An 18,409-nucleotide genomic window follows, 5' to 3' on the forward strand; every position below is an offset into this window, starting at 1 on the left:
TCCTGCCACCTTGTGGCTAAGAAAAATCAAAGGTTAATAGTATTATATTACTAGGAAATACATATTCGTTTTAACTTTAAGTCTCAGATCATTAAGTTTATTAAGATAATGAAATGAGTAAAAATAATAAAAACAAAAATCATTAAAAACAGAAGTATGTATTTAGTATCTCTTGTTCCTTGGAGCGAGAGAGGCTCGGGTGTCTGGAACGCCTTCCGGAGAGGCTCAGCTAACACGGCCCAGGATAGATAGACCTCGCCCCGGGAAGGCTGGTAATGAATGGGTGGCGAGGATATGACCCTTTAGAATCTGTGGGCATTTCGTTGTTATATTTCTATTTTCTTATTTCTGATGTTTGTTTTTTGTTAGGGAATCAGAATAGGGTTTGTTTATATTTCGAGGCTATCATTGAAGATCCTTCTGTGTCAGTTCAAAGACCCGTATCCATCTGCACACCGGACGCAACCAATCATTGTTTCTCTTTCATCTTCCCCCCACCTCTCTCTGCCACCCCATCCTCTCCCTTTCTCTCCTCTGAAATCAATAAACATGTCCTTGGATGAGGATTAAAAATAATAATAATGAAATAACGTCCTTTTTAGGTAGCTCTTGGGGCTTTGTCCATAACTGTTTCCTGAGGACACACCCCTGCAGCCGTGTTCCCAGCCCTTCAGTGATGGTTCCTGAACCATATGCCTCAGCCTCTCATTCTTGGTACACGCAGAAAACTGAATCGTGTGACTTTTCAGTCCTGGTTAAACCTCATTTTGTTAGAACCTGTGTTACGTACAGCAGTGAGGTCTGGGAATAAGAAGAAAATTTTGGACATGAAATTTTAGAGTTGAACGGGATCATAAGTCTAGGTTCACACTCTGAGTGTTGTAGGTAAGGAACCCAGCACTACATAAGAAAATGACTTTCCAAGGCCACATGGCTACTCGTTGCTCTAGTTGGACTGGAATTCCGGTCTCTAGTCCATCCTCTTCTCACTACTGAGGTCTGTGTGTGTGCTCCTGTGCGTGAATTTAACTTCTCTGGGTCTCATTGCTTCTCTCTTCTCCTCTGCCTCATCCTTGACTTAAACTACCTATTCCCCCTCTCCCTCTCCCTCTCTCTCTCTCTCTGTCTCTCTGCTCGGCCATTTTGGCTCTCAGCTTGATCTACCCCAATAAACTTACCAATACAGTTAAGTGCTACCAACTAGCAAAACCACTCACCATCTTCTGAATGACTCAAAATAGTGCTGGAGCAGAGTCGGGCAATGAAGGGAAACAGCATCCTGAGCCATGCACCTGCTGGATAAACATCCTTGAGTTCTGTTGAAGTCAATGCATAGGTTTTGAATAATTTTGACAATTGCTCCTCATATGTCTTTTGAAATTTTAAGATTGAGGTATAATTGATATATAACCTTACCTTAGTTTCAGGTGTACAACGTAATGACTCAGTATTTGCATTCATTGGAGGTGATCACCACAGTAAGTCTAGTCAATATCCACCACCATATCACCATACATGTTGTATATACAACATATTTGATGGAGTTACCATGATGTTTTCCCCGTGGACTTGGCAAACCGCCAAAGGACAGAGCTGAATGTCAAACTCTGCACTTAGAGAGGTTTCAGTGTTTCCCTTAACATTCAGGAATTCAGGCTCTTTAGTCCTGAGGAAGTCACCGCTTGCGGTTAGACTGCTCCCGTACTGCCTCCGCTCCGCCCCGAAGTGGAGCGCTGTGGTTGAGGGGGCGGACACTCAGCATTGTCGGCAGGTGGATGGTGGACACACAGCGCAGTCCATGGACAGGAGCAGCCCGGGCCGGGGGCTTCTGGGGCCCAGACTGTGTACGCCCTGGCTATTGGATCACCGTGCCTTCCGACCTCCAGACAGGGAGACTCTCTCCTTTTCTCCTCATTAAAGAAGAGAGTGGGGTGGGAGTAGAGAAAGAAAGAACAACAAAAATATTTTCAAAGCAGCACAGTGAAGTTTGGAAGTCAGTTTTCTGCCACATTGAGAGAGCCGTGTCTTCGGCCATGTGACCGTGTTTGGAAGACATGGACGCTTCTGCTGACTGGCAGGCTCATCTCCGTGGAGAAGGGTGTCTGTCCGTGGCCACTCGTCCCGCTCACAGAAGTACTTACTTCCTTGCAACGTTACCGACGGAACTCCACAGTCAGCACTTACTTACTTTCTTCTGAAGCCCGCGGTGCTGTTCTGTAGCGGGAAAGGACGTGCTAGCAAACTCGGCTGCCTTCGGCACCTGTGGCTGCAGCTGATTCCTCTGCTGGGTTCACATCTCCCTAGTTTTCTGAAGGAGCCATCGGCGATCTGTATCTTCTGGCCTTTAAAGAGGTTTAAAGTTGTCTCGAATGAATATCTAATTGGTCAAAACTTCTGCAATTCCAACTTCCTATAAAAAACATACATCGTAAATATTAATAAAATTTCTCAGTGATTGTCTTCCTTCAGAAATAACCAACATATCTAATGTCCTTAACCCACATCCCCTTAAGGAAAAGGGGAGAGGAAGAGACTGAGGAACAGCAGGTGAACGTAGGGTTCTGTCGCGAGGACGTTGCCGTGTGCCAGCTCTTGCCCTAGGAAGCTTATGAAAAGAACGCCCTCTGACAGAGAAACCACGTGGAAACATCCCAAGATGCATTTGGAAAAAGAAGAAAATACAAAACTATGTGCGTCATGGTCCCAGTTTTGTTTTTGAGGAGGTGCTGAACACAAACATCCATACGCATGTAAAGAACTGGTCTGTTGGCAGAAGTTACCATGGTTCCCAGTGATTCTGGGAAGGCTCTTGGAGAGTTGGTGAGGGTGACAGAAATGCCTTTTACTTTGTATTTCCGTGTGACTTGGGTCTGTTGTACTAAGAGCTCATTTGTGTACAAGACACTGTAGGACAAGGATGGGTGAGGGGGTGGGAGTGAGGGAGGAGGGCAGAATTCTGGGTCACGGGAACATAGTGGGTGCTGAGAACTGACCGAGTGATTATCCTGGGTGTTCAATCCCATCAGTCTCCTGTGAGTGTTTTAGAGAGCTCTGTCCCCTGATGCTTAAGATGTTTTAATATTTGCATTTTGTACGAGGATGAAGTGAGGGAGGTGTATATTTCTAACATCCTCCCCTTCTGATTTAGAAAGATTGGCCCGGACAAGGACTGCCCCTTACTTCTCTGGCCGTTCGCACACTCCTAAGCTATTACTAACCTCTTGGGTAATAGCTTGATCAAGAGTTCCCCTTGCAGCATTATTTACAATAGCCAAGATATGGAAACAACTTAAGTGTCCATCAATGGACGAATGGATAATGAAAACCTGGTGTATATATACACAGTGGAATAGTATTCAGCCATAAAAAGGAATGAAATCTTGGCATCTGTGATACCACGGATGGATCTTGAAGACATTATGTTGAGTGAAGTAAGTCAGGAAGAGGTCAAGGACAATGATCTCGCTTATATGTGGAATCTCCAAAAACAAACAAACTAATGCACAGATTCAGAGAACAGATTGGTGGATGTCAGAGATGGGTATGGGCAAAATGGGCAGAGGGTGCCAATTTCTAGCTATAAAATAAGTAAATCATGAGGATGCAGTGCATAGCCTGGCAACTGTATTTACTAATACTGTATTGCATACTTGAAAATTGCTGAGAGAGTAGAACTTAAAATTCTCATTACAAGAAAAAAAAAAATCTGGCCCTGGCTGGTGTGGCTCAGTAGCTGAGTGCCATCCTGTGAACCAAAGGGTCGCTGGTTTGGTTCCCAGTCAGGGCACATGCCTGGGTTGCAGGCCAGGTCCCCAGTGGGGGAGGCATATGGGAGGCAATCATGCATTGACGTTTCTCTCCCTCTTTCTCCCTCTCTTCTTGCTCTCTAAACATAAATAAAATTTTTTTTTTAAAGAAATTCTGTAACCAGTGTGGTTATGGACGTTAACTAGATAGACTTACTGTGGTGACCACAAAACATACCAACATCGAGTCTGTATGTCCCATACCCGACACTAATGTAATGTAGTATGGCAGTTATACCTCAATAAAAAAATAGTTTGACAAACTGTTTTTTCTTTCTTTCTATTTTTTCAGATGGCAAGTCTGTTTTGTTTTTTTCAGAAGCTTGTCAATCTTTTCTTTCCTGTATGTACTTCAAAGGAAAAGTGTGTGTGTGTGTGTGTGTGTGTGTGTGTGTGTGTGTGTATGTATGTTGAGAGGTGGACTGTTAAGTGTGTTCTGTGTTATTCGTTATGTGGCTTTATTCAGAAGTTTTCTGGCCAGTGATCCTGAGTGGAGGAGATAGGTATTACTTTGCCGAAAGATTTATGGTGTAGCTCAATTTCTCTTCCAACCCCTTGCTCCTTGTTAACTTTCAGAGCTTTAGACAAACTCAATGGATTCCAGTTGGAGAACTTCACGTTGAAAGTGGCCTACATCCCTGACGAAATGGCCGCCCAGCAGAACCCCTCACAGCAGCCCCGAGGTCGCCGTGGGTTTGGGCAGAGAGGCTCATCGAGACAGGGATCTCCGGGGTCGGTGCCCAAGCAGAAGCCGTGTGACTTGCCTCTACGCCTGCTGGTTCCCACCCAGTTCGTTGGAGCCATTATAGGAAAAGAAGGGGCCACCATTCGGAACATCACCAAACAGACCCAGTCCAAGTGAGTGTTCCTGAGGGTGGGCGTTTCTGGGGCTTGGTGTTCTTGGGAACATAACTTCTCGTACTTGAGAATCTGGAAAAACCTTGTGATTCTGCTATCTTAGTGTTTATTTTATAAAAATACGGGGCTAAATCTAACCCTCAAAGGGAACTGCAAATTTTCACACATTAATGGAAAACAAAATACCTAATCTACTTGTGATGGCGTTGGGGCGGGGGGGCTGGTGAACAAAAGGGACAGCTCACCGGGTGTTCCTAGCCCCCAGTGATACCTGCCTTTTTGTTTTTGGACATAATTTTCTGGGCCCAGTACAGAGATAGTTTTTCATTCTTGCTTTACTTGAATAAAGAATCATTCAGCCTATGGTCCAAAATTATCCCATGAGTAAGCCATGTAGCCAGAATGGCTTTTTCTTCAGGATCTTGATTGAGATTTTAACTTGCAGATTTTAGGGGATTAGGAGATTCTTGGGCAAACATTGGAGCCAGCTTTTCAGGAGCAGAAGGCAGGAGCTCTATGTTATGACTTACCACTGTGCCGGGCACGTTGCCCGCAATGGAGAAGGCCCTCATTTGGCAGACGAGTCAGATGGAACTCCGCTGCATCACATACTAGTTGTTTTGCCTTATTAACCATCCTGCGATACTATATGTGACTGTTTTGACCCAGAGAAGCTTGGTGACGGAACCCTGTCCCCGCCCTGCTTCTCCGGAGTGCCACCAGGCACATCTCTGGATTGTTGCTGCCGTGTTTCCTGAAAAGCTGAGTGTACGAGGCTGTGTACAGACCTCTCTTGGGTCAGTCCCTCTACACCAAAGGGCAGGGGAATGGTCTTGGGCCAGCTTCAAAGATGACTGCGGATTCTTTTGCTTTTTAAATTTGATAAGGACATTGATTTCATTTCGCGTGGTCCAAGGAGTTAAGGAGAGAGAGCCTTTTTCTGAAAGGACAACTACGGCGCTGTGTTTGTTCCAGCTGGCTCCGTAGTCATCGTGGGCACCGTGCCCGCAGTGAACTCGCTGACTGATTCCTCATGAGAACCAAAGAGAACTGTGTTTGGTGGTGTTGGCGGGCCCGCGGCACCTGCAGGGCGATGTCTGATCCTGCCTTGCCCTGCCGAAGCAGAACATGTTTGGTGTTGGGTGCCTCTGTGCAAAACCAATGGCCTTTGACCTCATCATGTAGGGAGTTGGGGAGACCATTGAACCATTGCTTAGGTCACTTTTAACTTTAAATTTGCCTGGTTTACAATCTTGAAATTGAAGAGTTTCTTGCTTCCCTTGATTCAACATTACCTGCAGAAACTAATTATTAAATGGTTTCCCTTCCTCGTCGCGTGGCAGATTAGAGTTGTTCCTTTTAATGCTGTTCATTTCCTTGTCAGAGGAAAGCGCGCCTGTGATTTAGATTGAACTGTTTGTTTTATTCAAGGCAGGAAGATGGAGGATGGAGAGGGAAGGGAAGCAATTTTTGTTAATATCCGATGATTCATTTGCAGAGCTCTGCCAGTGGATTTACTTAATTCTTGCCATTGCAACTGGTCATGATCAGATCCTCTGTTTCTGGACTGGCCTCCGAGGCTTCCTCCAGTCTGTACAGCTGCCTTCCCTTCTCTCCAAAGGGAACACAGTTAACACAGTGAATGCTGGAAATAAACTGGAAGGGGGGAGTTTAATGTGTCACACTCTAGAAGATGAGCAATGCTTACCGTGACCGGGGATTTCTGAAATACTGGCTGGAAAAACAGTTCCTGAGATTGGGGGTTCCTGACATCGGATCGTTGACCTAACACACTGTTTGTTAAGTAGTTACTTCTAGTTAGCTCCTATTCGTTTCATTTCTACATTGCCCTTATTTTTCGTGATAGGTTCCACTTCTGAAATTGATCTTTAGTTTTCAGCTCCCACTGGGGAGAATGAGCCCCAGAGGAAGTGGCCATTCCCATGGTGAGGGATGCCGTGGCTCCTGCTCTTCCGTGTGTGAGTGAACAGAGGGACACACAGGCACCTCGTGTTCTCTCCTGTGCCTCTCCAACAGCAGACTCGCTTTGCATTTAATTCAAAATGTACGTGTATGCAAATGAAAACAGTCACCCTTCATCTCCCCCCCTCCCCGTGTTGCTCTAAAGGAGAAAATTCCAGTGTCACCCCAATACATTTAATTAATTAATTAAAGGTTAAAAAATAAAGAAGAAATCTTATCAAGGTATGTATTGCATTTTTTCGCAGAAGACCGATGACCTCTTGCAAGTGTTGCTATCTGTAATTATACCTCATGTTTTCAGACGGCTGTGTGATATGGATATGCTGTTATTTAACCGTCTCTTTCTGGTGGGTCTTTTAAAGATCATCCCAATTTTCTTTCTGTCGCAAACAGTGCTCCAGCGAACATCCCTGTGCTAGTGGTGGTTTGCACCCGGGGGTGACCCCCCTTACCACCAGGGACATTTGGCAGCATTTGGAGACATTTTTGGTTGTCACAGCTGGAAGAGGGATGTGCTACAGGCATCTAGTGGGCCAAGGCCAGGGTGGCTGCTGCCCACTCTGTAGCATGGGACAGCCCCCAGAACAAAGAGCCAATCCGGCCCAGCATGTCAGTAATGCTGGAGGTGAGAAACACCACTCTCGGCATACGTGTGGGACTGCATCTGTAGATGTTACCGGAAGTAGAATTAAAATTTTTTTTTTTAATTTTTAGAGGGGAAAAGGGAGAGAAACATCAATGTGAGAGAGAAGCATTAAAGTCTTGCACACCTCTCTCCCTGCCACCCCCACACGGGCCCCAACCGGGAATCAAAGCCACGGCACTTAGCTTTGCAGGTCGATACCCCAGCAACTTGAGCCACACCCTGTCCGTGCAGGAAGTAGAATTCTTGAGTCAAAGGCGATAAGCATTTTGGTTTGATAAGCCCTGCCAGTTTGTTCTACACTCCCACCCGAGTGTGGGTGTGCCCAGCTTACCCATTCTCTTGCAAATACTTAATTTTATCTACCAAAATATTTGCAGGTCTGGAAAAGTAATATGCTTCATTTTAATTGGCGTGTGTGTAATACTGGTGAGGTTTGACACTTTGCATGCATTGACCACTTGCTTTTCTTTGAAGTAGAATTGCCATCTCTTTGGGTTTTGTTGTAGACTTTCCTCTATGAAGGGGGCAGAGTGTAGGAGGAGCCTTGCAAAAGGAAGCAGTTGAGCAAAATGTGCTCACACGATGAATAGTGAAGAAGGCCGCCTAGAGTAAGAAGGTTGACCTGGTTCGTGGGATTCCCGCAGCCGCCCTCTTGGCACTGCTCCAGTTCCTGTTTGTTTTAGAGCAGAAGAAAGCCTTTGTCTGAACTTCAGCTCTTTGACACGAGACGTTTGTTCTGTGCCATCAAAAAAAGGAAGCTTTAAGCAGAATGCAAAGATGTCCCTGCTTGGTCAGACGGAGGAAAGAGAGGGAGTGTTCCTGGAATTAACATTCACCTCTGAGGCATCCTGTTGACAGTTTGTCAGGAGCTTATGCTCTTGAGGGAAGTGACTCATCCTCTCTGCCCTGAAGTCCTGTGACCTTGTAAACTCGGTGGGAAGTGCTTGCTCACAGCTGTCCTTTTCCTCTCTCCTCGTGCCCGCCCCAAGAATCGATGTCCATCGTAAGGAGAATGCAGGTGCTGCTGAGAAGTCCATTACTATCCTTTCTACCCCTGAAGGCACCTCTGCGGCTTGTAAGTCTATTCTGGAGATTATGCATAAGGAAGCTCAAGATATAAAATTGTGAGTAAAGAGGCTGGAGAGGGCAGCATCCGTGCTGTTGTATTTTGGGTGTCATGACACAGTTCTTGGGGGAATTGCTGCCCTCAGGAGCTGTGGTGGTGGGCACTGTTGACTTGCTTGTAAAGCACAAGTCCTTAAGAGAGTTGCATTTGTGTTCAGATATGGGATGAGGGGTGGTAATGGGGAAAAGTCCAGACGTAGAAGGTGGTGACTGGGGGACATGAGCCCATCTAAGGTCCAGGAAGTGTCGCTGGGGTTCACCCAAGGCAGGGCCTGATGCTCCTTCACTTTGAGCTGGGGGGGGGGGGGCGGTTTCCATTCTTACTGTCTGCTCAGCCCCACCCTCAGCAGCAGGGCCTGTGGGTGGGGAAACCCCTCATCCTGGGCCGAAATAGCCTGGGGCTGTATTTGGATATGCCAGATTGGCACTCTTAGCTATCTTTTCCGCAGGAACTTTGAGCGGAGGTCAGGCCCTGTGCTCCTTTTAGCTTTGAGCGCAGTGCTGTGCGTAACGAAGGATTCCGAGGAAGGTGCTGGAGTTAGCTGGGACCTAATCACCAGCATTTAATATGTAGGGACCTTACAAGTATATTAAATGTATTTCATTTATAAGGTGTTACATGGTGCTGTAAGATTATAATTCTTTTTTAGTATAGAGGGGGGAGAAAAAGGAAAAAGCCCACCACCCAGATAACCTCAATGACATTTTTCCTTTTTAGTGTTGTATTTTTTTTCCATTACCATTTTCCCCTTACACCCTCTTCCACCTCTGCCTTCCAGCTGCCCCCCCCACCCCCCGCAAGTCTCCACACTATGGGATTCCTGCCTAGTCTTGATGTCTACGTCCATGAGCCCCTTTTCTTGTTCTGATGACATTTTTAAACAGTGATGTGTGTGACTTGGAATTCAGAATGGTACAAGATGAGATGAGAACCCTCTTCCCCACCCTCCACCCCTCCTGCTCTTATTTACGTTCTTCCCCTAGAGGGTAACTAACCACTGTTGAGTTTCTTCTGTTTCCGTGTATAAACTGTGCCTGTATGGTTAGAAGTGTATTTTAAAATTGATACTAAAATCATACTGTCTTGCATTTGTGCATGTTCTGGTATTGGGAGGTCAGAAATTAGAACTCGGGCAGGAGCAGTTTTCAGAGCTAACAAAAGGAAACAGTTTTTAAAAATTAACTTCTCTCCAAATACATGTTAATGTTTTTTTTACCTCCTCTGTTCATACATTGCTAGAATGTAGGCTAATGGTCAGCCAGTTTTAAAGTCTATCCAGCATAATGCTTCCTATATGGCAGGTAGGTAGGAAGTAAATGTTTAATGAACGAATATTGTCTTTTTACCCAAGAGTAGGTTCACTTACCCTGATTTCATGACCATTTTTTTTTTTCATTTACAGCACAGAAGAGATTCCCTTGAAGATTTTAGCCCATAATAACTTTGTAGGCCGTCTTATTGGTAAGGAAGGAAGAAATCTTAAAAAAATCGAGCAGGACACAGACACTAAAATCACGATATCTCCGTAAGTGCTGCATTGCGTTCTTTTGAGTTGGAAACTTTGAGTTGGAAACTTTTCAACACCGTGTTTAAGCTCTGGGTTACACATTCAGCATCGCTTGCCCCATTTGGCAGCCGTTGGAGCCCACCCGCACCCCGAACTTGCACTTGGTTCCTCAGGCCCAGGCCACCACCCACGGTCTGTCTCTAACCCATACTGGACGCTTTATCTGTCCCCGCTGAAGACGCAGGGGCCACTGAACACTTCACATTCCCATTTCCTAGCTGAAGTTTTGGTCACATTTTCTGACACATTCTCCACAAATGGGTATATAGAGCCCAGTTTATCATCCATTGATGTGTAAGAAATGATCCCAACATTTGATAGCTTAAGACAATAGTAGCCGTGTGCTGGTCGCCTGGTTTCCGTAGGGGAGGATTCCAGGGGCAGCTTCACCGGGGGTTCTGGCTTAGGCCTCATGCTGCCGACGAGTCTGTGCTGGCTGTTGGCATGAGGCCTCCGTTCCTCAGCACAGGGCCGCTGCCTCCTTCCAGAGTGAGTGGTCCAGGAGACAGCGAGACAGAAGCGGCAGTGTCTTGATAGCACGGGCTCAGGAGCCACACCCCGACGTTTCTCTGGGCTCCCACAGGAGAGCTCTGTTCGGTGTGCGACAGTGCGCTGCCCTGGGCAGGGGCCGTCCCGGAGGCGGCTGCCGCCCGCCGCCCCAGGGTCCACAAATGCTCTCGAAGGATTTGGGAAGGTTTTCCTTTTTCTGGGAGTGACTATCCTTAGTTTCTACCCAGAAAACAATACGGTATGAATAGGTGGATGAACTAAGGAAGATTTGAGGGCACAGGGTGTATGGAACAAGGAGTTTTCAAAGGAGAAAGTCCTGCTTGATTGTAAAGGAAGGAAAAAAAAACCACAAAGTGTTAAATGTAATGCATGACCCTACTCTGTCTTGAGGTTTATGCTCAGATAGGGGAGGGTTTTAAGTGAAAAAAATCTCAAAAGTTATTCTAGAGCAGCTATTTTAAAAAGTGTAATAGAAAAGCTTGGCAGGGGCGAGGCGGGTTGAAACTGGAGATTAGAAATACGCTTCTTTAAGCAGTCGAAGACAAATAATGGGTAGATGTTTACATTTTTAGCAAGTTGGAGAGAAAAAGGAAGGCTATCCTGTTCATTTGTTGCAAGTTGAGCTTAAGGTGTTCTGCTAGTCGGGAAAATGGGAATGGTAGCTCGGGGAATGTGAAGGAGAGCTGTACCCATGTTCCGCGTCCCCTCGGTCTCGGGGTGATTGTTTCCCACGGTAAGTACTGTAGCTCTTCAGGCTGCAGACTGGCTCCGGTGAAGGGGGCCTCAGGTGTCTTCTGTGTGGTTTCAAAGCTCCAGCGGGACCTGGGTCGAGCTGGAAGTTTCTGACGCTTGCTGCAGCATTCTGACTTTCGGTTGTCTAAGTGGCCATCCAAGGGCCACTTTTTTAAATGTAGTCAAGATGGATTGAAAAATGTTAGGAGAAAGAAAACCCTGGAAACTAAAGAAAAAAAAAGAACATAAAAAAGAAAACAAAAAGATAGATTGGTTTATATTACTTCCTCTCGCCTACTTTGATCCAAATTCTAAAATCACTGGCGAAAAGGAAGTTCAAACACAGGAGTTCTGGTTCGCCCTTTCGGAGCATTTCCATGCTTATTCCTTGCTTGGTGACCCAGAAAATGTAATTGCGGGAGAATGCCAGTTATGCCTAGAATTGGCCGGTGCAGACTAGGGGCATACTTATTAAAAGTTATGTGCATCTGATTCTTGGTTTCCGCTAAAACTGTATCCCTCCAATCATTTTCTTTATATTTCACTGTTAAATTGTGGAAATGGTTCAACCTTAAGTGATCAAAAAGTACACTGTACTTAAAACATGAATTTAAATTTAATTGCATGAATTTAAATTTAATTGCACTATTAACCTCTGGTGATTTTAACTGAGAAGGTGTGTGTGTGTGTGGGGGGGATTCTCTCCTGTGGCCTTACAGTTTTTGGATTCATCTCTTTTGGGGCTTCCTCATTTTTCATGTCTAACCGCCCACTTTTACATATTGTCAGCCTCCACAGTTGGGTTCTAATTGCCATCTGTGGCTGAACCCCTATTGACTGTCTTCCTCCTGTAATTTCCATTCTCTTTCTTTCCCCCTTTTCGACCTGCAGACTGCAGGAATTGACGCTGTATAACCCGGAGCGCACAATTACAGTGAAGGGCAGCGTGGAGACCTGTGCCAAAGCCGAGGAAGAGATAATGAAGAAAATCAGGGAGTCTTACGAAAATGATATTGCTTCAATGAACGTTAGTTTTCATATGAAGGGCGTGTCTTTGATGAACAGTTAAAAGATGTGTTCAGTTGCATTGATACTGATTTCTTGAATGGTGTCATCATTAGACATAGGTTCTCATTGATTTTTAGCATCCTAGGGAGTGCCCTGGGAGAGTTGGGAAGACCCAGGCTTTCACGTTAGGCTTGGCAATCTCTGTGATTTTAACAAATCATTTAGTCTTTGAGACTTAGCTTCCTGACCTTTGAGTTAAGGCTAATACCTACCTTAAAGGTTAGTATCTCCTGCGTGATGTTAATTTGAGGGAGATTAGTAGAAATATGAGCCTCAGAGGTATGTGAACTGCAGCTCCATTCTCTTGGACAACTTACTTGATCTTTCTGAGTATCAGTGTCCTCCTCTGTAAAATGGGACTACTGCTTACATTGCATGCCTGTTAGAATTACAGTAGGTAGCAGTGCATGTCAAAGCTGTTATTATGGACACAAATTTAAAATTTGGTTACTTAGAGATAGGAATAAATAATGTGTAGTGCAGCTAAGACAAAAGGGAACTGCTGACATCCTTCATGGATGGAGCGGTGCTGATGATGCAACATTTGCAAAGTTAATCTTGAATTTTCAAGTGAATGATTGAAAAAAAAGTCCTCAGTTGGGCCTGTCATTGGAAACATTACACCTGAAAGAAGGGACATGAGGAAACAGTATTACCATTGTGAGAGCTTAGGCTGCAAACCATCTTGCACACTTGACCGCCCGCCCACCTGCCCATTGTCATTGCCCGTCCACATGTCCACAGTAACTGGAGTAAGTCCAACTCCGTAGGCCTTTCTGAAATATTCTCAACTATGCTCAAGTCTCAGCTCTCTAATCTCTACCTCACTTCCTCAACCCTTGTAACGTTAAATCAAAACAAAATCCCCTTTCTGGCTCCTGGATCCACTCCAAACATAACTTTAATTGTAGTGGTTCCATGCAGATGGGACCTGGTTTCCCAAGGGCCGGGCTTTTTGCATTAGGCCTTTAGACCCGCGACTGCCAGGCATTATCCACAAGGAAGGCTCTCCTAGGAGCTGGTTCTCTGTCTGTGGTTTGCTCTTCAGTGAGCAAACTTGTTTACTGACTTCGACTCCTGCGCGATTCTGCCTGGATTGTCCATGGGCCTGCAGTATGGAGTACCTGTTCGTCTGAGCTCTGTGAGTGGTCCATAAAGGACAGGAAGGCTCTGTCCCTGCTTTGGGAAACTGTGGCTTTAGATCAAGGAGCAGGCAAACAAGCCCACAGATTTTAAAATACAAGAAATATAAACATATAAACTATATGCTCAAGTGGGGTCACAGGAAACATCTGCTTTGTTCTCAAGTTTGTGTCAAATGATTTTTTTTTTTACTAGACAAGAGGTCACAATCTGAATATTGTCACTTACCAAATGCTCACTTATACTTTCAATTGTTAAATGAAGGGACCCTTTTACCATTGCAGCTTCAAGCACATTTAATTCCCGGATTGAATCTGAATGCCTTGGGTCTGTTCCCGCCCACGTCAGGGATGCCGCCTCCCGCCTCAGGGCCCCCTTCAGCCATGACTCCTCCTTACCCGCAGTTCGAGGTAAGATGCTGTGCTGCGGCGTCCCTTGCGGTTGAGCAGGATGCAGCCAATCTTGGTTGCCTGTGAGTGGTGTGACGTGAGACATTTCTGTGGGGAAGATCTTCCTCTGAAACCTGGTTCCCATGTGATCAGGAATTGGCTTAGGGCCGGCACATGCTTTCTGGGTCTCGTTAATAGAACCTTCTAGTCGACCCCGTTAGTAGCTGCGGGCAGGAATCACCACTTTTGGTGTTTGGGGTGGTAGAGCTGCCAGCGTGCTTTCAGATGTCAAAAGTTTGAGGCTTTGGGGCCAGGGGAAGAGGTTATCTGTGTTTCAATATTGAAGAAAAGGATTTTTGAAGGGCTTCCTTCACCTTTTTCACTGGAAGTTAACTGCTGTGAAAGGTTAGTAAAGATGGCATCGCTTTTTCTTTTTTTCCCATTTTGAATGCTTATAATAAAATGTTTTAGAGGTTTTATTTATTGCTTTTTGGAGAGAGAGGAAGGGAAGGAGAGTGAGGGAGGGAGAGAAACACCCACCGGTTGCCTCTCGCACGCTCCCAGGCTGTCTTTCCCCCAGTGGACCTAATACCCACTGCTGACGTTTGCCCGGGTCATGTATTACTGTCTTCCTGCTTCCTTTTGCATTTCTCAGTGGACAGTCTTCTGTAAAGCATAGCTTTCTCTGCCCCATGCCTTCAGTGGGGGGAATGGTTTTTGTTCATTACATTAGAATTTCCCCAGACCTCTTGAATGAGAATGCCCCCCTCCCTCAGGCCCTGGTAGGGAGATTAGGGGCAAGACCCAACATCGGTATTCTGGAAAACTCCACGGATGACTCCGGTGTGTAACCAAGGTTAACAACAGCTGCTCTGTTTCTTAACTGGTCCAGAACCTGTGCCCCGCCTTGGTCTTCAATGAATGAAAATCTCAGTAGGAGTAGATGGAAGCTTAGAAACTCGTGGTTGTGTAAAGGTCATTCGGAGCTTTTTGTTAACTATTCACTGTCAAGAACTATGGTTCTGGAATGTTTACTAGTCTGTGGAGGGTGGACTTAAACGTTGGAAAGAATATCTCCTATCAAGACTAAAGTGTGGGAGATAATATTTAGGACAAGCATAAACACACTGCTCATCTACGTCCCTTTTTCTGACTTGTTTGAGGCTTTAACGTGTAGTGAAAAACCTCACCCCCTTTTCTCTCACCACCTGTCATTCCAACTCATAGGCAACTCTCAGGCCAAAACTGCCTTGGGATGCTGCCATATGTCTGTTTGCATGCTTCTAAATACGTTTTGGCATGCTGTGTTATCAGGATTAGGGTTGGCCGGGTGTTTGGAGTTAAAAAATGTGGTCTGAATGAGTTTTCCTTTTTTAAGAGAAGAGTTGAAGGGTAGGTAATCTGAGTAGTTCTGGTGGAGGTTCTGCTGTACCGGGTAGGACTGGTGCTCCTATTGGCTTAGCAAACCGCCCCCCTGGGCCAGGATGACTGCTCAAGCTCCAGCCATCGAGTCTGCCTCCAGCCAGCAGGAAGGATGAAAGATCAAAAATCAGCAGCCACCTCATTCAAGGGCACTGCCTGAGGACAGCTTTTCACTCTTCCACGGGTGGTACCTGGTTTGCTAGACCATGACACCTGGGCACTTCTACCTGCAAGGGAAGCCGGGAAACCGGGGCTGTAACTGGATGAGTAGATGTCGGGTGGCTGTCAGGCTCTGCCCCCTGGATAGAGCAGTATTACACATTTAAGGGGTTTCTCGGAGCTTGGAACGGAGAAGGTAAGCTTTTAAGGTCTCCTCCCACCCCACCCCACCGCACACCCCTGCAAAAGGAAACTCTAAATTAATTCTGGAAAAAATTCTGTATTCCAATTCCACTCCTGCAGATTATTTTCATCAAATAAAGAGAAAATTCCATTTTCAAATAATTGTACTATCTCTGGATACCAGTTAGAGTAAAATTGACTTCCAAGTAACTGTCAGGCACTTTTCTGGTTTAATGTTTCAGAGCACAATTCTTTCACCAGTTTTTGTGAGTATACAGCTTCACGGGGGAGGAATACTTAGTTGGAATAGCTTTGCCTTCACTGTGTATTAGTAGACTTTGTTCTTTTTCTAAACCTGGATCACTAATAAGTGGTCACCACTCTTTGAAACACAAACTGACTGTTGTTTTTTTTTTTAAAGGCAGTAGTTATATTTGCCAAAGCTTTATCTTTATCTTTTTTTGCTTACCATTTCTTCTTATAGCCCTTTTATTCCCTCAGGCTTCACGTTTCTTCTCGCTGAAGAACGTAATGTTGAAGGTGTGTGATATTTTTTTTTAAAACCTGAGCTAGAGAATGCAAGGTTGGCAGGTATTCGCTCCCAGCAGTCTGAGGGTTGTCCTTTACCACGGTCAGGCATCCAGGCTGCTGCCGAGAAGCTTGCTGCTGCTCAGAAAACCAGGTCACTTGCTAAGATCGCTTCTTTATCCTCGGTGCCCTGCAGGTTAGCGGTAGATTTCCTTTACTTTAAGTGTACGTTGCCTGGCAAGGAGTAGGTTTTGATAACTAAATGTTTCAAAAAATCTGACACTCTTTTTTAGGTACTGCTTCCTCTTTCTTTTAGAGTTGTTTAATTTTTCCCCCTCCTGTTTTCTCACTTATGCTTTGTAACATGAAAGGAGAATGGATGCAACTTGTCTTTGGATAAAGCCTTTGACTCTGTTCCCTTCCAGAACTTTGCCCGCCTCTCCCCCCTGCAACATACCCTTCTTCCTGGAACCTGCCAGGTTGATTTTTCCCATAGAGCCAAAGAGTTGGTTCCCCCAGCAGACAAAAAGTCTGTAGTTCCTGCCTAGCAGCTGGCTCGTGCAGCACTTAATTGGCAAACTACAAGTTTATAAATGACAGGAAATGCTCCTTTCAGAAATGCTCGAATAGGAGGGAAGAGGCCATTGGCAGCCAGCGAGCAGAGCGAGAGCCAGAACTGGCAGGCAGCAGCTTCCACACAGCGACATCCACAGCCTGACGGCGTTGGCAGCTCGCTCTGGGGCTGGCAGGGCTTAGCCCGAGGGCTGTTGTCTTCATTTTGGTAGCACCTTTGGAGTCTTCTCAGAAGTCTCCAAAACAATAAGCATAACCTTAAAATTGCTAACTCCTACTTACGAAAAAGGCAAGAAAAGTGAGCTGTTCCTTATGTCTTAGCTAGTTTGAGGTGTTCTTTAAGAATCAAAATACAGCTTGAAAGGGATTTTGGAATCGATGGCTGTTCCATGGAGTCTCCTAGTCCACCTTGGGGTTTCTTACTATGGCTGCAGCTCTTCTGTCAGTAAACAATTTCAAAGTAAAGAACTCCTCGCACACATCTGTGCCTTTAAGAAGCCCTGATTACTGGTTATGGGGAGAAGGGTTATTTGCCTTTTTTTTTCTTAAGACTTCAATATTCTTTTCAGGTCATGGAATTGAGTAACCATAATTCCAGTTCCAGACCAAAATCCATTAAAACAAAACAAACAAAACAAAAAACCCCAGGAGTATCTATTTTACAAACCCCAGGGAAACACTGGCGTCCCTCCAGGTTCCTGGAGGCTGTTCTTGCTGGCTGGCATGCGTGTCTCCATGCCTTTGTGATGTCTTAGATTCTGTTCCCCACAAAGTAAATACACTTAACCTTACTGTTTACTCATTCTTGTATCTCCTCACGATAGATGATTAGGAATTACTCAATTGGCAGACTGCACCAGTTATGCAAACTTTCATTTGAGCAGCTTTGTTCTTTTGTTTTTTCAAGCCGTAACACAGAGTCTGCCAGCGAGTCCAGAGGAAGTTTTGCCGATAGGCATCTGGCAGAAATCCACTGGGAAGCAGCCTGTGTCCTGTGAATATCCTTCACCCCTGAAGGTTTAGGGAAAAGGGTTCGAAGTAATGCAGCTGAACATTAACTTAAGTGCAAAGAATGTGTAACAGAAAGGTTCGTGCTGATGAGATTCTTTCAAGCTCCATCTCGGAGACTTAAAAGGACGGGGCTTATCAGAACCCATTGTTCGGGCTTTAGTTTCATAAGTAAACACGAAGTTATCTGCTTATCTGAGGGTCGGAATTCTGAAAACTCGGCTTGCTGTGCTGCACCGCATGTGAGAATGGTCCGTGCCAGAGAGCCAGTGTAACGACTGTCACGTGGACGGGATGTTTGTGTGAGGTGTATTCCCAGGGGAAATTTTCCTTGAAAAGGAATTTATCATCGGGGAGACGACTGGTGGATATGGAATGGGAGCAGAGGGAATTGGGCAGTGCTCAGAAGTGTCTTCATCAAGCGTCAGACATCTGATGAGTCAAGTTGTACGAAGGTGCCGTTGCCCAGGGTGCACGCCGCTGTCAGTCTCGGGCCCCCCCTGGCGTGCGTAGTCTGCTCCGCTCCGGTGCTTGTTATACTTGACAGGTTCTGTTGCTTCTGTTTGCACCCCAGTGCAGAACACTTTTCTGTCCAGAGGCTGATTCTTCTGGTGTCTGCCCCTTCTTTCTGTCAGAATTTGGTCCTTTGGACCCTTCTCTACTGATCACATTCCTTTTCCAAACTTCACACACCTCTTAAATGTATTT

General features: G+C 45.5%; 1 protein-coding gene across 2 annotated transcripts in view; it reads left to right on the top strand.

The window, feature by feature from the left end:
• Positions 1 to 18,409, top strand: part of IGF2BP3 (insulin like growth factor 2 mRNA binding protein 3) — a 105,197-nt gene that overhangs the window by 75,652 nt on the left and 11,136 nt on the right. For both annotated transcript variants that reach the window (XM_045828454.1, XM_045828455.1), the window contains 5 exons: positions 4,383 to 4,664; positions 8,283 to 8,417; positions 9,822 to 9,944; positions 12,120 to 12,255; positions 13,724 to 13,849. In XM_045828454.1, coding sequence (XP_045684410.1) covers positions 4,383 to 4,664; positions 8,283 to 8,417; positions 9,822 to 9,944; positions 12,120 to 12,255; positions 13,724 to 13,849 — 802 coding nt within the window. The remainder of the gene's footprint in view (positions 1 to 4,382; positions 4,665 to 8,282; positions 8,418 to 9,821; positions 9,945 to 12,119; positions 12,256 to 13,723; positions 13,850 to 18,409) is intronic.

The sequence above is a fragment of the Phyllostomus hastatus genome, unplaced genomic scaffold (genome assembly GCF_019186645.2).
Source record: "Phyllostomus hastatus isolate PE091 unplaced genomic scaffold, TTU_PhHast_1.1 phas_scaffold_78, whole genome shotgun sequence".
In the NCBI taxonomy this organism is placed as follows: Eukaryota; Metazoa; Chordata; class Mammalia; order Chiroptera; family Phyllostomidae; genus Phyllostomus; species Phyllostomus hastatus.